The sequence below is a fragment of the Lissotriton helveticus genome, chromosome 11 (assembly GCF_964261635.1).
Source record: "Lissotriton helveticus chromosome 11, aLisHel1.1, whole genome shotgun sequence".
Taxonomy (NCBI): domain Eukaryota; kingdom Metazoa; phylum Chordata; class Amphibia; order Caudata; family Salamandridae; genus Lissotriton; species Lissotriton helveticus.
Window position 1 is genome coordinate 785,467,382 of NC_136072.1, and position 22,740 is coordinate 785,490,121.

A 22,740-nucleotide genomic window follows, 5' to 3' on the forward strand; every position below is an offset into this window, starting at 1 on the left:
ATTTCCTGCAGAGTCACTGGGCCCCCCAATTCTTCCTGCACCTGCCTGTCCACAGTCCAAAGCTGTAGGGGATCTTAAACGTCCCTAATAAGTGTTTGGGAGACCACTAATGGGGCAGTGTACTGTCTCTCATAGTATTCCTGGAAAACGGTGTAAATTTCCTCAGGTTTACACACTAGATCCCCTGACTCCGCCCGAAGCTGGGTAATTGGTGACCCGCGGGTCTCTGCCATAATCAACCAGGCCAAGAGACCACCAGCTTTCCCCTCTTTCTGTGCCCTATCCAAGTGTTTGTTATAAGCATGCCATCTCAACCTTTCCAATACTGCGTTGTGGCTCGCATTTGTTTCCTGCAGTTTTATCAATGAGGTAGGGTCAAGGCCCTGGACTATGCCTAATTGGCATAACTGTCCCTCTAAGACTAATAATTCTTGACGGATTTCTCTCTGTATCCCAATGGCCTGGCCCATGCAGTGTCCCCTCAACACCACTATAAATACCTCCCATTCAACTAGTGCTGATTAAGCCGTGTGTGCGTTGGTGTGAAAGAAGTATTCAATAAGTGTGCCCAGTGAGGCCCTAAACGGGGCATCCTCCAATGTCAACGGGTTGAGCTCCAGGAAGGGATCGGGGGGCCTCTCTAGAGGCCGATGTATCATCAGTAGCGAGCTATAATCGGAAATAGTGCGCCTCAAGTATTCAGTATCAACAATGGAACCACTAATGGCAGAAGATCACAAGAAGGTGTCAATTCTAGTATCAACCTGGTGTATCGGGGAGAAGAATGAATGGTCTCTGTCTGCTGGATGCTGTACCCTCCAGATATCCTCCAATTTTTTTGTCCGAGTCGTTAATTTTACTTTTTCACCATAGCACTGCACACACACCCTAAGCACCACCCTATGAGCAACAGTTTGGCTAGAGTGTACATTTTACATCCTTTTCCGCACCATCAGCCGATGGTTTGGGCGGTTGTTTGGATGTTCTAACAAATATCCCATATGATGAGACTCCGCCAATATTGGGTGGTCTGATGGGAATATCTCAGCTACTGTTACTCTATCATCTGCTTTAGCCTGCTCTCACAGTTATCCGTGCAGCCACACATCTTAGACTGATCATTCTCTTTTTGTGATATGGTATGTTGCTTTGGGAGATGAGATGACAGGTCTTTAAACATATCTCCCTTGACCCTTTTCACATTTCTTATTTTAGTGGTTAACGAACAAACATGACATCAGCTACACAATTAAAATCTCCAACCAATATCACTGGGCCCCCCATCTGCTCTAACATCTTGACTGAGAGGGAGATAAGGAAAGCAACTGGTCTATGTTAGGGGCATAAATGTTGCCCAACATTATCTCCTGACCTCCTAATCTCCCCAAAAGGAGGATATACCTGCCTTAGCTATCTAACAAGGCAGTCGTGGGATCAAAGGGTACTCCTGCTCTTATCCAAATCACATCTTGAGCATTAGCCAAGAAGGTGGTTGCAAAAATCTGCCCCATCCACCTTTTGCACAAACATGAAACATCCTCCTTAATTAAGTGAGTCTCCTGGAGAAAGACTATGTGCACACCCCTTCGCCTAAGGTAAGAGCATATATGATGTCACTTTGTCATAGACCCCATCCCTCTTATATTTAATGATATGAACCTCGGATATTAATTGCGGAAGACATATTTGTGATGTGTCCCTCAAAGTCTGCTCCACGCCCCCCCCCCAGTTGTCTAATCTCCTTAACAACCACCACCCAAATCTGCAAACAATATAACGTAAATTAGTATCTGAACCCCCATGTTGAACAACTCCCAGATCCTAGAACAGTCTAGCGACAGCCAACTACCCAAACTTTACATACAACATTAAGCACTAAATGAGACCAAAACTTCCCAGGGTAAGGATCCTAGAGGGGATGTGGCAGTTCCGAAAGTATGACCAAAAGGATATGAGGTGCATATTGTGCACAGGGCGTAGACCATCCGAGCCAGTCCAGACCCTGAGTGGACCTCCGTGAGCCCCTTCTCCCAGGGAGTCACGATGGCAAGAGCCTCATTCTACCATCAAATAATCTCATCCGATGTCTTCAGGGTCACCACTGGTGGCGGAGCCCCGACACTGTGGTAAGAGTCTGGATCACTCTCCTCAGTCTCCCTCGAGGAGTGGGTCTGAGCCTTTGAGGAGCTCTTCTTTCCTGGCATGATTGTCGCCATAGCCTGTAGCGCCTTGGCTCTTGGTTTCTTCAGGACACTGCGTCCCAACCAGTTTCTGGGTCATTTCCTAGAGTCTTGGCCCCTTAACTTTAGTTCAATGTTTCGTGCACCCAGAGGGCCTTTGGATTAGTCTCAATTCCTTTGCAAGCAGATTTGGGATCATCACAGAAGTATGCTTTTCTATCCAGAATTATATGCAGTCAAGAGGGGAATATCAAGGAGTACTAGAGGCCTTCTTCTCTCAATTTCTTCTTGACCTCAAGAAAGGCGACACTTTGCTTTTGAACCTCTAGAGTGTAGTCCGGGAAGATAGAAACTCTGCTGTTGTCTACATTGCATGGGCCCTTCGTCCGAGCTCTTTGCAGGAACAGATCCCTATCTTTGAAATGGAGGATTCTGACCGGAACATGATGCACCCTCTCTAGAGTATAGAAAACGGACAGACCCTCGGGTGCAACCGTCGTCTGTAACCCCTGTTCCAGATAGGAAACCATATCCCTTTCTTCTACTCCTTCTGGAAGTCCCAGGGTAGGGGAGGCTGTTTGTCTTGCCCTGGGTTTACCCAAAGTGTTTAGACAGTTCCCATCACTATTGTCCATTGAGGGAATGCAGCCGGGAAGGATTCAAACCACATGTCCAGCCCTTCACAGCATGGATGTTGTTGTCTACAACCAGTCACTCGATGACCGGTATATTTCCGCTGCAGCATTCCCAGAGGGATGTACAACTCCTGCACTTGGGGATACCCTCTCAGGGACCCCCTGGATTTACTCCAATACGGCATTCCTGCACCCAGCCCTGACCAGGTGACCTTCGCAGCAGTTAGGATGCCGGTGCCCTTCTCCTCGTTGGCTGCTCTGCCCGTAATGCAGCCCTGCTCAGATTACTGCATGTAGAATTGGGCCAGAACCTCTCGAGCGCCAGCTCCATGCACTGATTAGGTACTCAGGCTCAGTTTGGGTAGAACCCAGTGTATCCAGCCCCAGCTAGTCACTGTTCTGCGGTCCCCATATCCCTGTCATGTAAAATTCCAGGCCGCATTCAGTCCGATTCAGCCTCAGTTCACTTCTACTACCGCCGCACCCACTCCTCAGGAGGCAGCTCCAGTGCGGGGGCCTCCCTGATTCGCCGTACTCCCCCTACGGGTTCCAGGTCATGGTCTCCTTGCTCCACTCAGCTTCTTGGGGGCGAACTTGCCCTTCCTCATCGGTCCCCCTTCTCCCTCAGTGCACCCCTCAGCCCCAAACCATGTCCTATGGGGACACCGCGCCCTCTTACTGTTGTTTCCCTTTCCTCACGGCAGTTCGGGCGTCACACAGCCTGCTTCTTCCAGGCCGTGATTGGGGATATCCGCATGCACTTCCTCACAGCCTGTAGAGGGGTCAGTATCGGCTTTCCCCGGTCACACTAATCTGGGTCCTCCGACCTCTGTTACCTTCCCCCAGGTCTGGCTGCGATGCTTCACAGGGATCTACGATGCCATCTTGGCTGAAATTAGTCCGTAATGTTCTTTTCGAACTCAGTCGCCCGCACTCCTCCAGGCAGCAGCTGATCGCAGGTCTGCTGCGGGGAACTTCTTGGCTCCCAGGGCAGGGGCGGCTGGTGACATTTGAAAGTGTTGGGGCGTAAATACTGCACTGTGGCGAGCGCGCACAGTGAGCGAGGCCCAACCACCTATGGGGGATTCGGGGGTTCTACCAGGAGAACATTTTGAAAAAAGAGTGGGCAAATGGTGCATTCGTAAGCACCCTGGACTCATACAGGCACACTGCTCACCCTGCGCTTACACAGACATCACCAACCCTGCACTGTCACAGACATCACTCACCCTGGACTCACACAGGCACACTGCTCACCCTGCGCTCACACAGACATCACCGACCCTGCACTGTCACAGACATCACTCACACAGGCACACTGCTGACCCTGCGCTCACACAGACATCACTCACCCAGGACTCACACAGGCACAATGCTCACCCTATACTCACACAGACATCACTCACCCAGGACTCACACAGGCACACTGCTCACCCTATACTCACACAGACATCACTCACCCAGGACTCAATTTTGTTCACTCTCCCTTGCTCTTTAAAATGGTGGTGCCTGTGCATACATTAGTGCAGACGCAGTGTGTCAAGTTTGGCCACCCTAACTACGCAGCCTCCTTTCAGCTGCTTGGCGAGCTTGGGAGCGGCCTGACGCAACAGAAGGCCTGTTTACGCCAGCCACCAATGGCCCTCGGCACCGTACAGAGGGAGTGGGGGCTGCGATGCGACATGCGGCACAGAACAGGGGGTGGGCAGAACGCCGCAAATTCTCTCACAGTTTTTATGCAACTTCAAAGAATTCCATGGAGTACAACTCCTCGAGTTCTGCTCATCACCTAATTGTGATATCATTGGGGCCAGATTATGGCAGATTTCTAATTGATGTCACAGTAAGCACGAACAAATATGCAATAGAGTCAGACTATGATATCATTAGAGCCAGACAATGGCAGGTCCCATCGTGATAGCACATCATTGATATCTACTGGATGTACAGTCAGATTGTGATATGATTGTAGTCATATTACGGCAGATTCCAGAGTGATGTAACAGCATGCGCACACACTTGAAATAGAGTCAGACAATGATATCACTAGAGCCTGACAATGGCAGGTCCCACAGTGATATCACAGTATCGATAAATGCTGGATATAGAGTCAGATTGTGATATTCTAGCCTGAGTGATATCACAGTATGCCTATTCACTGGCGAGTCAGACTATGATATCACCAAATCCATACAATGCTCATCCTTTAGAGATGCCACAGTCTGCTCAACATCTCGGCATTTTGCTCAAGTTGCCACTCCACACTGTTTGTGAGGCCTGTCTGCATGAAACGCTGGAGCCAGTAGGTTTCCATATTGAAAACATAATGTAATGCCCCATAGAAGCGACAGTAGCAAAACTCTACTAAAGCACTGCCACATGACAAAATGAACAATGCACACATTCTGAACTGAAAACTGGCTAGCCCATCAATATACATACAACTGTGATGAGCAAAAAACACGGAGCATGTATATGTTTCACTTTTTAACAATCATTGTTGCTTAGATTTAGGTGACCGTTTTGACCAATAATTGGTAATTGTCTGTCCACGGTTACACAACGTTGTGTTTCATCTATCCCTTAAAGAGAATAATATTCATAATGTGTATAGAACCGTTCACAAAGCGACTCGTCAAATGGATGGTGATGTTTACGTCAGAGTGGATGACGTAGGACTGCTAGGGTTAGAACCTGGGATTGCTTCAGCAATGGCTTAACCCATGGAACTATCCTACCAGTTGGAAGTAATCTAGAATAGACACTCTCGCTCTGTTCTGCTACTGATGACAATTGTTTGACATGCATCAACTTCAAGGTCGGAAACAGAGCAATGATGTTATAGCTATACATTATCTATGTGAAGAGGTCAAGAGATGAACGTATGAACACTTTAACAAACTGACAAATCAATGCAGTACTTGCGAGGGGGGGTGGCGGGGAGTTGCGGGGGGAGGGGGTCGCGGTGGGGGGTGCGCCAAGGGAGATAACATTAAGAAAACTTACCTGACCGCCTCTGCTCCTGGTCCGCGTTGGCACCTCATCTCCAAACAGGAACAGCAGCACCGAGTGGCAACCTCTAAGCCAATCTGCAGCACCAGGGCACAGTTAATCCTCACCCGCAGCACGGCCATTAGGAGACCTAATGGGCATTCGCTAACAAGTTAAAACACAAGTGCGCATGCGTGGGCACGGTGCGAAAATTCGCCCTCCGTCCCCACTCATGCCCACTTGTGTTGTGCTGCTGCCCCAATGTCTGACAATGCATGTCAGTCAACATGACGCGCGGCCTGACGTCATGCGGGCTGGCATGCATTCAGTTTACTTAAATTCAGAAACGTCGGAGCTGCGGGCGGCTGCGGGCAGGGGGGCTACGCCCCCACGCCCTAATGGACGCACCGCGCCTGTCCCAGGGTAGTCTCCCCCAGGCATCTGGGTCCCGGTGTCCTCCGGTGATCAGGATAATTTGCTGGCTGGCAGGGAGCAATGGGCTCACGCGACCACCATCTTCGACTGCCAAGCCACGCCCCTACTAGCATCATCTATTGTGCTCAATAACTCGTGAAACTTTGGCAATTGATGTCTATCAACACATGTCTTGTAATTAAGATTCCTCAAGACAACACAGAGGCGCAATCCTTCAACATTTGGTTCTTTAACTGGACTATAGGAAAAAGCTGTTCCAATGATTCTATCAGTTCTAATATTCACATGGATTGCAATTTTTCATGGTCTGTCCTGATTGCCTCTCTCATTAAATGTGGAATTGAATGCACCTTATGTACAAGAGGCTTAGTGTTGTTAATTTTGTGTTGCAAGTTTTTCAAATAACCAAACTTTTGAAAAAAAAAGAGGTAACTCCTTATAAATATTTACGTTGATGAAGATACTTTATATAAGTTAGACAGGATCTGATCTTTTGGGATATAGTTTTATCCCAAGTTCCTTTTGAGAAACCATCCTAATATGCTTGAGTCCAGTTTTCCTACATAAACTTTCCCTGTAATTGATCTGTCTTCAAAAGAATTATGCATGTGGACCATACCCACAAACGAAATAAGGTGCTTGTTTATATCCACCCGGATGTAGCTCTGGTTCCAATAGTATATATTTATTCTTATCAAAACTATAACAAAACATTGTCTTGTATATTGTGCATGAATATGCAAACATATTACATTTATTATTATGCAGAGATATTTCACAACCCAGCAAGTTTATCAGTGTCAGTACTTTCTCCTTCTATTTAATTTATTTGGAAAGTAAATGTGTTTACTTTTTCAACAATGTTATCTGTGTAATGAACTTGTTTAAATTATTCGTTCTTGCAAGCTCCTGCAAAATTCCCATGCTTATTACATTTTTGACATAGGGATTTTTTCAGCTGGATATGCAGTAGCATTACCTAAATTATCAGAGCCTCTGAATTGAAAGCATGTAAACTTGACATTGTCATTTACACTTCTAACACTGTTTTTGTTAATGCCTCATTATCAAGTCTTTTGTAGTTTTTAATCTTATAAACATGCTGTTCATAATGCACTTTAATCTCCTACACACATTTATTGGTGTGTTCTTTGCCCTTTGAATAAATTATATACTTTTGAGGTCCTTTTGCTTCATAACTCTATTTGCCCTAAACATATCCCTGAACAAGGTTCAAATCTCCCACTTCAGCAAATACTTAACTTATTTAACAATATAGACATAACGGGCTTTCTTAATTGTGAGGTGAAGTTCTCACAAATAGTAAAATACGATCACGTTTTCAGACATTCCTTCCTTCTCAATCCACAGCATTTGAGGTGTCTGCTTGATGACCGGACACTCTGATAAACACCAAAGGTATTGTCGTCTATGGTTAAAAATATCAACCGCTGGTAACCATGGGCTATCCATGAACATATAGAAACAATGTCTAGCAACCGAAGCACAGACTAGGTATCCAGTGATGACTAGTAGGTTAAAGTCAGAGCAGTGCTAAATGTTTGGTCTACATAACATTTTAGGGATGATCATTAGGCTACATGGAAACCTAGATTGGAACAGAGATATAATAAGTAAAAAACAAATTAAAAACATCCTCCTTTTTGAGCTCGACAATCCATAAGCTGGTAAATCAGGTGGGGAATTTGATAGTAGTGTTGGTGAACTTTGCAGAATAGCTCTGGAGAGGAAGATCTTATTTAGTAATAGTGAGTGATGGCAGCATATTATTTTCCTCTTCTAATGTTCCAGACTCATTTTAGCATTTGATCTGCTATGACGAAGAACATAGAATACTACAAATGACAATGAGATCACTGAGGATAGGGGAAAATCATGAGATTATCAAAAATCGTTATTTTTCTCTTGAGGTTCATATTAGTTTGATTACAAAGCCCAAAGATTGCTAGGGTTTGTCAAAAGATTCATCAACAGCCTGGTGCTCAAAGTAGGACCAAGTGTTCAAGGCACCGGCAGAAATGTGAGGATATACATGTGTATATGTAGTGAATAAAAGTTGTACTCATTTACAAAGTGGTGAGCCTGAAAATGTGACACATATCCTGCCCTATTGAATGTATATTTAATGCCGTTCCAGTGTGCATAGACAAAGGGAAAGGTCAGAGTTTCAAATATTTCAAGGGACTGATCCATGAACCTGACATCTTGGCAGGTAGAAAAATCACAAGGACTTCCTGATGACCTGATAGAAAAGAGGGTAATTCCAAAAATCACAACCTTCTCTGCTTTTGGCCTAACCCTTTATTTGGGGTCAAATTAATTGTATCTGCTGTTACCATCAGGCATTAACTAGAAAATATAGCATGAAGGAAAATAGATCATTTGTTAGGAAGAACTTTTGAGTCACTCTGACCTTAGCTTAACAGGAATAGCCAGGCGACATTCACTAATGTTGCCAAGTGATTTATTTTTTCTCTCTGCATCCTAGATTACATGGGTTGTTACCTACTCTTTATTCAGGGACAGAAAAACAAAAATGTACTATTCATCTAGTGTTACACTTTTCTCTACCAACCTCTAATCTCTTCTTGTTCACTATCACTATCACTTTGCTACTTCAATATCTGTATTTCCTTCCACCACCACTTTCTTAGGGGAGGATTTACCATCCCTTACCACTTTCTCTACACCAAATATAACATGGTCCTTGACACTTAACACCATATTATTCCCAGTACCTATCAAGGGCTCTATCCACGCCACTTCTAACTCTACACTTCCACCTCTAGCAACTGCTATTGTCACCTAAGTCCTAACACTTCCACACACATTTTTGTTTTCACCCCCACAATGAATCCTTTCTGTCCTTATTGCAGGCCTGCAGAGGGGATCTGCTTGATGCAGGCGTGGAGCTGGAGACAGACAGCATTAAGCCTCCAGAGGACAGCTTCTCCCTCTACCTTTCCATCCCCAGTGACACCACTGTCATGTTTGCTAGTAGTGCAGGTAAGAAGGGATGTGGGTCCCAGCCGATGAACTATAGTACATAACCAAAAGAGAGAGAACCCTTTTTTACAACTTTATTTTTCAATTTTCAAATGTACATTTAAGGATAGGATTCTAAAGTAGGAAAACATATACACAAACTGAATTCTTATTTCATAGGTTAAAATCATTTTCAAAAAGACCACATATAACTTTATTTCCCATCACTAATTGTAGCTCTTGAACTGACTACTTGTGCTGAATTGGTTTGTCAAATAATATTGGAGTGTGTGGGTGCCGAAGTGAATGATCCTTGCTAGTTAAATATTTTCGGAGTGAATCCCAAATATCTTTTGGTCTAGAAACAACAGGTTGCAAGTTGGCATACAATTCACTATTTTTGTTGCAATATAGCGGGGTGGGCCCTCTACCCTATCTAAGTGCCAGCCTCCATTTGGCTAATAAAAAGGCTATGGCAGTAAATGTGCAGATGGGTTTACATACTTAATGCACACAACTCAACATTCCCATCCGCAAGTTTGTTTAGTTGCCTGTAGCTATCATGTTTGAGAAGTCACAGAGAACATGTCCAGTATATTGTCTGTCAGTCATAATCACTTTATTCGGTTAATAATAACCATAAAAGTGCACTACAAAAAATCTTGTAAGAACAACATTAAAACATATGCATAAAAATTCAACATGAAAAAAACATCCTCTTGATGTTATAAATGAAGCATATGCAAAATTTTTAAAAAAGTAATCTTATGCACAATTTATTGCAATTATAGAATAGCTTAAATATTTTATAACATAGAGGCCCTTCTTTTCCTTTCCCTAACTGCCACAACTAGAAAACTAGCAATATTAAAACGTTCCCATGTATTTTTCAGCATCTGTAAATATACCAACGCAGGCCTTACTTGTATAAAACTTTTTATCCTTTAAAATAGGTACTAAAAAACATTTGTGAATGTGATGATAATGGTCGCAAACATGGTAAAGTGCAAAGTGTCTTGGTTAGAGAAATTATCACAAGCGCAAGGGCCCAAATCTTTCACCTTTATCCATCCCTGAGGATCAGCCAATAAGAAGTGCAGGAGGTTGAATCTAAATCTGGTTAAAAGAAAGCAGTGCTAAGGCTTTGTTATATAATTTAAATAGGTTTATATCGTTGGAGCTGGTTTCAATAATAGATAGGCTCGTACCGTGGGTTTCATTAACAATCTGGCCTCTCTTTTGGTTTTTATCATGTCCAGAAAATGTTTTTTAACCCACAGTAAATCCTCTCTCATAAGTTTGTTTGAAAAATCAAAAAGTTTGGGGCGCCCTAATTTCTTAGTTAAATTCTTAACATAACCTATCTAGGAGATGCAACTTGCTCTATTCAGGGATAAGCAATCCAGGGTGATCCCACGATTCACCACCAATTCTGGGTTAGTCCCGATCGTTATCCAGGTCAGGAGTGGGGCCAATCCAATCAAGTCTGAAACAAAGCGTATACTTAATTCTTGATGGATAATATAAGACGGTATAGATTGCAGGACTGAGAGCAGATTTCTGGGAAACTTGTTTTCCACTATTTGCAATTCCATCAGCCTCCTTATATCTCCAGATTCCAGACCTATATTTAGAGATGGCAATACATTTAGCTCTTTATATGTTGAGCATGGCTTGGATCGGCTTGGCCCCTACCCTACTCGCAAAATCAAGGACCTCTACTGTTGATCTTACCATAGCGTTTCTTGTTGCTTTCTTTTGCGGTACCCATGAGGCCCTATCGTCAAACAACAGCCCTAAATACGAGAATGTTGTCACCTTTGACATTTCAGGTCCTTCGCAGAGGTAAGTTTCTAACTTTTTTTGTCTAAGACCCACGGTCATAGTTAGAGATTAGGAGAAGTTAAAACTTAGATTCAGAGATCTTATATAATCCGCAAAGGAATTTAGGAGACTCTGGAGCCGCTGTACGCGTTAATAAGACCGCATTGTCTGCGTATAAAAGCACAGGGATGACCAGTCCCCTGCTCGAGGGATATCTCTACAGGCTGTGTACTAAGAGAATATATATATATATATATATATATATATATATGTCACGCTCAAAAACTCCTCCACATCAGGAAAAGAAAGAGCAGCACTCCGGCGGTTACTGATACAGCGTGTATAATTTATTTAGCAAACAAACGTTTCGGCAGAAGCCTTCGTCAGTGTTACAACCAGTCACTCAAAGTTCTCATTTAAATAAAGTCATGTGTGTAGTGATGAACATCGATAAGGGACCAGCCCTTCCAGCACTACAATACGCACCATCTTGGAATAGGTTTTTTAACCTCAAAACCAATGCATAATTAAACCATGAATTGGTAAACATACATTGAAAAGGGGCAAAAGAACACAATCAATTATAATTATAAAGGCTGTGTACTAAGAGAATATATATATATATATATATATATATATATATATATATATATATATATATATATATAACAGTGGAGGAGCCATAATACAACCTTGTTTGACTCCTCTTGTGATACGGATGTGCTGGTGAATGGTTACCCTGTTGGTCGTATCTCACCGTGGCAAAATTTACTATGCACCAGTCCATTCTCATTTCAATTAATAAAACCCAATATTCAGATCTGTTTACTCAGTCAAAGTCTGAGGACAGGTCCATAAAGGCCAGGTGTAGTGTCCTCTTCTTAACATCTTAACAGCAGTGTATTTCCCAACTAGCAGCTGTAGATTTAAGCACTGATCCATGATACTCCTATCCTTCCTAAAACTACTGCAGATTTGAAAGGAAACTACAGTCTTGCAGCCAATCTGTTAATTTTCTAAGGATAAATCTCCCCAATGCTTTGACTGCTGAATCAATCAGCGATATGGGCCTTGTAACATCGTGGATTTCCTCTCTGCCTCTTCTTACAAACAGGTATAACAGTCACTTGAGACCAAGACCTCGGCAAACCGTGCAAACAAGGCACGTTAGGCATGTGACTTAATATTTTAGACTAAAGTACCTCATCTGGCTTATAAAGGTCAGCTGGGACGCCGTCCGGACCGGGAGCTTTATTACTAGACATATACATTATTGCCTCCCCTACTTCCTCTTCGTTAAAGACCAGGCTGTATGTACCCACATCCGATGAAGGTTCCCTCATTGTCCTAATCACCATATATATGTTTAAAATGAGTGAATCATTGATCCTCTGGTATATTACATTCAAGCGGGCAGTTACTAACCCCAGAGAAAAGAGGTTTATTAATAGTCTCCTAGAACCTAGCACTGTTCTTGAGTACATCCACAGAGAGTAAATCATTCCAGGCTTCATGTTTGATTTCAATTTTGCGATTTTCTACAGCTAATGTATATGTTTTTCTTAAAACAGCTATTAGGGCTTTAGCTGGAGGTGCTTGCTTTAAAGCATGAAAAAGCTTATGGTGGGCTTCAGTGCATTTATGATCGAACCACCTTGCCCTATCTTCCTTAAATTCCCTCATTGGCTGTGTGAGAGCTCTAGCCACCTGTTGATAGATCCTTTCCAAGGCTGTAGGGATTTCTACCCCCTTCTTCGTTCTACCTAGGCAAAGACCAATATAAACCCTTGAGGCTTTGCATAGATCATTGAGAAAATGATCTGGGACTACCTTGCTCCATTTCAGCCTGCGGCCCTGATTCTTTAGCTTAACTGTTTTACCAGTAATGTCCTCCCCAGATTTTGTGACTACTCCAGTACCCCCGCCGGATTGTGATCACTAAAATGTGACCATTGTGCAGCAAAGGATTCAACCTGGGGTAACATGCCTGAGGTAATAAAAATATAATTGATTGTGGAGTTCAAGCCTCTCACCTTAAAAATGGGGTACCTGATCGCCCCTTTGTTAACCCTAAGATGAGATAGAGCAAACTCAGCCAAAATATCCTCAAGAAGCCCTCCTTGCTGCGTATGCTCAAAGTGTAAACTAGAGCAGTTATTAGGGCCCAGAATATCCGTAACATGGCAGTTTATTGTGCACAAGTGTATATTAAAATCACCTGAGATTATTACAGAATAAAAAGTGGATTGATCCTCCCTATAAGATACTAAAAAACATTTAAAATTATATAAATGTTCATTCATAGAATTCCCAAAGGAGTTATAAACATTAACAATAAGTATTTTCAATGTGTTAAAAGGCGTTATTTGGACCACTAAACAATTACAGGAGCCAGAATCCAGTATGCAATGGTTGCCTAAAAGGTTAAAGGAAATTAAGTTTATTAAGCCCCCCATTGCTCTACCCATTAGGTTGTATAACCATCCACACAAAGGGTATTTTACCGTTTCCCATGTCTCTTGTAGGCCAACCACAGCATACTCTCTTACAATGTCAGACCAGCTAGGATAATTTCTTTTGTTTCTCACACCCGCTATATTCCAGCTAAGGACCCTAGGATGTTCGTTTACGCTCTCCATGTTCCTTTTAGTAGGGGGGGACAGTTTTAGATTAACCATGCTCTGGCTCAGGTGGAGGGGGTATATTGCAAGTCAATCATTTGCATTCAACTGGCTCAGAGGAAGGAATCTTTGATTTCAAGTCTATTTTGAACTGCCCCCTGCCCCATTTGCCTTTGCTGGTTTTGGGAGCGGTGTTAGGAGAGTAGGGGAATTAGCCAAAAGAGGGAGCCCATCCCTATTTCTTAATCTGTTAACTGATCGCCCCCTTGTTGATTCAGGAACTAATCTCCATAAATTACTAGAACCTTTGGCCTGGGTACCTTCTTTCGGGGGATAAACAAAACCAAGAGGTAATGCTTTATTACTCCCTGGGCCCTGATGTAAACCTCCATGGAACAACTTCCCTGCCATATCAATCTGATCCAAATTAATTATAATGCAGTCACCCTCTTCTAATTTATCCCTCTTTCCTACCCAACCCCCCTGTCTTGCCATTATGATGTGGGAGGATGCTTGAGCCCATAATGTGTCAGTTTGCACCAGAATTTCGTTTTACAAATGCGCTCAGTGCTAGATTCAGTAGTTTGATCTTAGAGCTGGGGTACTTCTAATAATACTGCTACCAAAGGAGTGGCTTCAGGGGTTAGATGTAGCCTACACCTATTGGCGATCCTGTGTGTGGGTGTTTTTCCATGCCCAGCATGGAGTTAGTTTCCTGAAGGAAGATGCGCTCCCACATAAATAGGTTTAGTATCTACCGCCCTAACAGCTCGATCTTTTCTAGCGTAAACCTTATCATGGTTGGCTATGCAAGGGTGTAGAGTGTTGTGTTGTTCCTGACTCGCAGACACCTCCCCTTTTCTAATATGGGTGGTGATCAACAGATTGTGTGCATCGTACATATTTTTAACCACACCCCTAGTGTTCAATTCTGCCAATTTAGTGTTTATTCGTAACATTTTCCCAGCTAGCCCTTCTACCGTAGTCTTAACAAGTTTGGTTATATCCTCCAGGAGTGTTGCAAAAAAAGGTTCCAGGCACGACTGAAAAAGATCACCTACGATTGATTTCGTAGCAGGATTGTGATTGATCGCAGTCCAGAATCCCTCCCCGAACCTGACGTGACGAAGTTTCAGTGTGGCTGTGCCAGTTTTTCTGCTGCTTTTCTTCCCTTTTTTTGCGGGAGACATTTATAGGTGAAGAGATGAAACACCAACCAGATTTACTCCCTTTGCTGACAATGTCCCCTGTAATGGACCCTGGGATCCTAATGTGGTGAAACTCTGCGATACCTGTACGGGAACTCCCTTCCCAGTGTCTGCAACAGCTGCCTCACCTGGGATTATGTTCAATATAGCATCAGCTGGTAACATGCTCGAGACTCCCAGCTCCGCCCCATACCCAACTGTTCCTCAGCGTTTTGAATCTCCTCTGTCAGTACACCCACAGCTGTTGTTAAGTACGAAATAACAGAGGTGCAGTTCTGTGGTACTTTAGCTTTTGCTTTAACCAGGTCAGAGCAGCATAGTTGTTTACGCTTATCCATATTAGCTTCAAGATGGTGAATAAAAGAGGTGTGGCCAAGCCCAGCCTCTGTCAGGCACTGACGGGTGCAGATGGGCCTGCTCTTGGCCCAGGCTTTTCCAGGTGCCCCCACATGCGTCCCGCGCTGCGGGAGCCCAGAAAACGCTTAATACGCCTCCTGGTGCCTCACGTTGGTACCGTGATGCCGTGGTGGTGCTTGGGGGCTGTGGTCCTGCTTTTAGGTGTCAGCAACAACAAACCCAGGCTCCCGCACTGTGGGAGCCCTGCAGACGCTAAATGCGCCTCCTGGCACATCACGTTGGCAGCGTGATGCCATGGTGGTGCTTGAGGGATGTGGTCCTGCTCCCCGTGGCGGCAACAACAAACACGGACTCCCCATATATTGTCATTGTTTGGCAGGTCCACGCCTACAGGATGAAGTCGGCCTCTGGGAGTTACAGCTTGTGCCCATGGCTTTAGAATATAGTACCTGCTTTTTAAGGCACAAGGGTGTATGGTCTACTCTAGGAATTTATAGTATATGGTCTTGTGTTCACCATTTAATAAGTTATCCATAGCCTGCATGGAATACCTTTCCCATTGCTTATCAGAATGTACCACCCTTATTTCAACCTCCCACTTTTTGCTTTGGAGTGGAGGAGGGTGGTCGGTCCAATGTTCATCATCATATAATTTATTTTGATCATTTGCTTGGGACTTGATACTGTTAAATCTGATAATTGTGTCAGTTCTTTGGCCCTTGTGCATAGGATTCCAATTTGAATTTAGCTGCCATTTCTATTCTAGAAGCTATGAAAACTGTTGTCTACATATTAATAGGCAAACATTGGACATTGTGGACACCCCCCTGACCTTTCCTTTAACTTCTAGGGGGAGAGAAGTACCTGCGGACCCACTGGGGAGATCCAGGAGGTGTTGCTGCAAAGGCTTCCCTGAATGGGGGGATCTGATAGTGTCTCCATTTGTAAGGTTCAGGTTCAGATCTTAGGGCATGGTCTCTCCCAGGTTAGGGTCAATGGTAGAGGACAGTGAGCCAACAGAGTGTGTGCTAAGTACTCCACATGGATGATCTGCATGCCCAGATGAACCGTGCGCACAGAAAGATACAACCGAGTGTGCTTATGGGCTGGGGAGTAAAAAGAAATTGTGCTGTCACTTAGGTGGACTAATTGCCATGCATCATGGAGACTCCTATGTACCATCCAATCCCGAAAATGTTGTGCACCCAGATACACGGAGCACTGTGAGAGGATGTGCAGAGCAGTTGCTGGTTATGTCAGGAACGTGATTAAAATTGCCACCCTATATACTCTGGGCGTGCGGGTATCGAAAGCGTGTGGGGGTAAGAGTATTGAAAATACAGATTTGGTTAGGATGGGGCACATATATTCTTACAATTGTAAGCTGGGACCTATCGAGATGTCCCTCTACTATCATGTATCACCCCCCTGCGTCATCACTATGTGTGTCCACCACAAATGAGACCCCTGGGACAAACCATATCCGGAGTCTGTGCTCATAAGCTCCATTTCGCTCGCACCCTGTGAACTTCCTGGAGCGTCAAGTGCATCTCCTGAGGTAGAGCAATATGGATGCAGCAGCACTTATGGTATGCATTTATACATAATGTTTTGCAGGGGTGGCCGTGCCCCTCACATTCCACGGCACAAAGTTCTATCGCGGGTGGGACTAGATTTGGGGGTGCCCATAGATAATACCGGGAGTGAGTGTGGTGTAGCAGGCCGCTACCCACTTCTCATGTAAATCTACCACACGAGGCCACGTGTGCATCCCAAGTAAGTCATCCACAGCACACAAGCGTGGACTGTAGAGCTCTAACAAACCTGAAGACTCTCCTCCTCGGCTAGATAGAATTCATGTCCCCAGCCAACAACACCCAACAAATACCAAAAATAGAACTCAAGTGAAGATGAAACATGTTCAGTTCAGAACCCTCATGGGGCGTGGGTCACTAGTAGTTTGTGTGCCCCAGGAAGCATGCCCCCTGCAGATGTCAGCACATCTTGCTCAAACGCGCAGGAGAAACTGGTAGATCAAAACAAACACGAACCATCAAAGGCACAGTGGGGAAAACAAGGGTTACAATGACAGTAGCAGCTCAAAGTAGGTCATCAGCCATCATCCATGGTGTGATTGCAGGGACAAGGATTGTATCCGTTGTTGAGGTCCCAGATTCGCCAGTGCCCCAACTAGCTTCCAAAGTGCAGTGCTAGCTGAGGGCCTCTAAGGAATTTGCACTGTGGTGCAATGCCTCTGTTATCGCCCATACCAATTCCTTGGCCACTTGGTCCTGAAGAGGGTGATTCCTGACACCCCTGCATCTTCTATTTCGGGGTTGGAGCACCAGCCATTCCTCATCCCATTGGTCATCCACGGATGTGGCCACCATACTTTTAGCATGGAGCCAGGTCCACACATCTTTAGGGGGATAAGAACAAGTGTGAGGTCTCGCTCTCCATCACTTTAAGCTTTGCAGGGTATAAGAGGGCATACTTGAATTGCAGCTCCCTGAGGCATTGTTTGACCTTCACATAGGAGTTATGGAGGCTTTGCACCTCTGATGTAAAGTCGGTATGCCGTGATACTCCCATCTCAAGGCGCCAAGTGCCCTTCATCTGGAACAGCTGCAGGATCAAGTATCTCTGTAATTTAGGAAGCTAGCAATGAGAGGACGTGGCGGTGCCCCCAGAGGTGGTTGTCTACCAGGTATGAAGTGTGCACATTCCACAGAGAACAGCTTAGGGACCCTGTTCTCCACCACTGTATACATCAACGAGGTTTCAAGGAAGAGTTCCACACTCAAATCAAATCAGGAACATTTATTTAGCACACATATCACCCAGAAGTGTCATGGCGCTTTACGGAATACTCAGGAGTTGGTTTGGATAGAAGCCAGTTAGGAGTCGAACAGCCATGTTTTAGCTCCCTGCAAAAACAATTATGATCTGAGATAACGCGTACGTGTAAAGGCAGTTTATTCCAGCGAGCGGGTGCGAGGAAAGAAAAGCCCTTGCCCCTTTCTGGATAGCCCAGAAAGCGAACATTGCGTCTCACGCACCCTTCAGCATCTTCCAACATGCAGTGTATAAAGGCCACCTCATCCTTCATGGCCAACAGCTGGATCTGGAGATCTTGTAGCATTGGTCACATAGCAGTGAAGGTGGATTCAGCATGATCCACTCAGTCTGTCAGCTTACAGTGATCTTCTCTGAGGATATTCATGTCCAGGTACACCACGTCGATCTTGCCTTCCAGTGAGGTTTTTGTGTCTAGGATAGCATGGAGTACATTATCAAATTGTTCAGAATGCCCTTTGAGGGTGGCCTCCAATGGCTCAAAGCCCCCAGAGTCTGATCAGGTGGGGCAGGAGGAGCTACTCCCCATTAGGGTTACTGACATTCTTGGGCTTCATCATCATGACCTCACGATTGCGCACCTGAACCAGGTATCCCAGGAGGATAATACGATGGTCTTGAACCCGTTGTTACTGTTGGGAGAGAGTAGTCTGGCTGATGAGCACACACTCTCCCTCTACAGGATGATGTTTGCAGAATTATCACAAGGTAGGCCTAGCCGGCAGGAATTGTATGTGGAGAGGTGGGGCGCCCGCCAAGCACGTCTCCGAGTTATGCTCTTGTGGGTCCCTGTCCTAAGAGCACACTTCCTAGCTCCTCAAAGGAGATTCAAGTGATAGTCCAGGGAGGGGTGCACAAGAGTGTCAAAGTAAAGGGCGGAGTGATTGGAGAAATACAGAGATCTGATTACTGTGGGCCCATGGGTAAAAGCGGGCCATTTTCTTGGTGTAGATCGCTATAGTAATGCTGTAGAGATAGGGCCCAGCTCCCAAGAAAGAGTGCAGACAAACTGAGGTCCCAGGAATCCACTTTGTACATCCACCTCACAAGGCATGCCTCCCTGCACTGCCAAATGCCAGGTCTGCATCAAAACCCAATGCCATTCCCTCCAGGCACCACAATCTTCCCCAGCAGAGACCCGCAGACCCTTCACACATGGGGGCCCCCAGTAGGCAGATCACAGCAGGGAAAATCATGCTGAAGAAGAAATTAGAAGATCTGAACAGGAGTGGAGAGTCTCCTCTTGTAGCCAGTCTGTGGAGTTCCCTCCATGGCAGCCATCCCCTCCAAAGAGCTTCAGACACAATTGACAATTAAACACAAATGTTATTAGTCTGTACAAATTGAGACGCTCTTGTTGGAAAATAAGCAGGCCTGTTTTCTAGGCCTTATATTTCCATGACACAGTTCAATGCATGTACATATAAACATACAGCAAGGCCTATGTTGTATGTAACTTTACAAAAACACATAAAAGCCATGTTGCACGTCTAAGCTTTGGTTACAACATAGGCAGACACCCTTCTTCAGACAGTTTTCATACATACATTTATAGCAAACCTTGCCTTTATAAAGAAAATAATTAATTTCACATTGTGAACAAATTATACTTACCAGTCTGTGAAACGGAAATCTGGCCGTAACAAATCCCCTTAATAATAATGGAAATGTGTTCATTTATTAGTGCAACCCTGAACAACTACTCAGAGCAGGTACCTCTGAGATGGATAGGAGAAGTTTTACTGTTGTGCACACTTGGATTTCTTATAACGTGATGTAACCTGGGCCGGGAAGGCAAAGCCGGACCCAATGGGGGCCTGGGACAAACGCCGTCTGGGGGTGGGAAACCCCTCCCCACCCATTTGCATAGCCCACTAGAGGGGGGGGGGGCGACCAGGATTGGTCACCCCAGGACAAGCTCTGGACCCCTCAATCCGAGGGGCAACACAAAAGGGGCTACAAGCGAGGGTAAAGGGGGCCCCAGCCAGGCGCAGCAGAGCGAGAAGGTAGGATCCGAGGTGACCACACAGGAGGGTACAGTGGCCCCTGGCTTGCTAATATGAGTACGAGCGGGGCAGGGGAGGGCCAGGATTCTAACGGGAAACCAGCCAGTGAGTATTTGCGCCCCTCCCCGAGCGACCCCCCCCCCACAATCACAAAGCTCTTAGGGCTGGCCAATCTCATCCCACTGGAAGTTAAGGAGAGGATATGGAGAAAGACATTTTCTCACTGCTGGAAGTGCGCCAGGCAGGTTTAGACCTAGAAACACAAAAGACAAAAAGGAGGGAACACCGTAAGCCCAGAGTAGAAAGATCAGTAAAAATTGGCTGAAAGCTTTCAGAACATTGGCATGCGCTTTCATTGAGAAATTCCCTCAGAGCACAGCAGTACTGATTTTGTACGAGCAAACGGTACACGAGGCGCAGCAGCAATATCAGGGTGATGCATGGCTGAAATATGATGAGGGTTTCAGAGAGAAGATACAAGAATGGCAGATAATGGGGTGGGACTGTCTGGACATAGAAGGGTTCACGACCTACATGGTGGCAGCCAGGGAAGGTGTCAGCACAAAAGAGAGCAATTTTCGTCCATACAGGAGTAAGGGTAAATATGATGGGCAAGGATAAGGGTTCAAAGGGAAAAACCAGGGCAATAACATATCAGGCAAACCATGCTTGAAGTTCGACAAAGACGATTGTAGATGGGGGCTGCATGCAGGTTTAAACACGCCTGCGGGTCATGCAGCGCAAGCCACCCTGCCATACGCTGTAAGCGGGCCGCGGGGCACAGACCCACAAAGAAGTCAGGAACAGGCCCCCCAGGTGGGTGGAGCGAGGGCTGGGGCAGGGGGCAGCCGCTAACAACCCCTATAAAGGCAGGCAGGCTGTTGAATTTGTTGAAACTCTATCACAAGGCAACAGACAGACAGCTGATAGCAGAGGGCTTCACACAAGTTTTCCCAATCCCTTACAAAGGACCCAGGGGCACCCGGGAGAGCCTTAACCTGAAATCAGTGAGGGACAACCCGGGAGTGGCAAGACAAAAAGTAGAGAAAGAAGTGAAACTGGGGCGGGTGGCTGGCCCTTTTGCCTCCCCGCCACTGAAGGACCTGGTGCGATCACCGCCAGGTGTGGTGCCCAAAAAGGGGGCAGGCAAATTCAGACTTATACGTTATTTATCCCACCCGGAGGGGAAATCTATAAACGACTGGTTGTAACAGGAAGCATGCACAGTGGCCTATGAATCAGTGGACGATGCAGTGGACCTGATAAGGCAGGACGGGAGGGGTGTCCTGCAGGCAAAAACAGACATAGAATCAGCGCTCCGATTATTGCCGGTGCACCCAGACAGCTAACACCTGCTAGGTTTCAAATTAGATGGTCATTACTTCTCATAATAACTTTATTGCGACTATTGCAGTCATAAAAGCACAGAAATTAATAAAAATCGACTAAACATTTTCATAAAAGCTAAAAGCTAAAAACCAATTGCAACATAAACCATGGTTTGGCACACAGACTACCAGTGGTTTTCAAATGGTGGGACAGTTTTAGATTTGTGTCCAATTTTTAAAAATATAAATTAAGATAAAAATATTAAAAACATTATTAACATTGTAGACAATGGTTGAGAAGCACTCCATGTGTTGACGGATAAATAATACGAACAGAGCTCACTAAATATCAATTTCCATAAGGTGCCTTCTTTTCAGCCACATTGCCTGTAAAAATGTAGAAATTGCAACCACATACACCGGGTCCATATCAGATTTTAGAATTCTAAAAAAGACATGATAATCTCTAATGCCCAAGTTCCTACACAATTGTATTGCCCATTTAGACCTAGCCTGCTTATATGCCGGGCAGAAAAAAAAACCATGAATTTCTGTTTCTTCTGCCACTCGACATCCGGGTCAAAGGTAACGGGCCTCATCTGACCACTTATTAATTGTTGCAAATAGTGGCAGGGTCCCGTATCTAAATTGAAGGAATAACCTCATGGACAAAGGGTTTATAGAGTCTAAAACCTATTCAAATTGATATTGAGTTTTAAAATTCAAGAACCCATGGGTCAAACTCGAACCACTGGTTGCTCAGATTAGGCTATCCAGATTGTGGTATCTGTTTTCTTTGGATAACATTTTTTTTGAAGTGGCTCGACATGACTCCTCTGGACAATCCCAGAGGTCCTCTCTGCCAATGGCACAAAGCGAGTCCTTCACAAAAGACAACCAAGGAATACTACCCACTGCCCCATATAAGACTAATATAGCTTTGAGTTCCTCCCGGTAGTGGCTCAACTCAGCTGTACTCCATAGCCGACGCCAGTATAACAGGGGACGGCTCGAGATTAAGTCCACTACCGGTAGGATGCCCAGGTCCATCCTAAGGGGGACCAGTGGGGTATTTGTTGGAAGGGCGGTAATTCTTCCAAGAAATTTGTTTTCAATGAGGGTCAATTTGGTTGATTTGCTATGTCCCTAAAGTTCTGCGCCATACATAGAGGCCGAGCGTGCTTGAACGTTATAAATTTCCGGGGGGGGCTGATTGCTTTTAAAAAACAGCCTTTCCGGACTTTCCATAGTCCCACTATTGTCTGCGTAAGCTTCAGATTCGCCCTATCGATT

At 45.0% G+C, this 22,740-nt stretch overlaps 1 protein-coding gene across 1 annotated transcript in view; it reads left to right on the top strand.

The window, feature by feature from the left end:
* LOC144791923 (caspase-7-like) overlaps nt 1–22,740 on the top strand; it is a 204,575-nt gene that overhangs the window by 171,481 nt on the left and 10,354 nt on the right. The window contains exon 3 of the mRNA XM_078666734.1: nt 9,139–9,268. Within this exon, the coding sequence (XP_078522860.1) occupies nt 9,139–9,268 (130 nt within the window). The remainder of the gene's footprint in view (nt 1–9,138; nt 9,269–22,740) is intronic.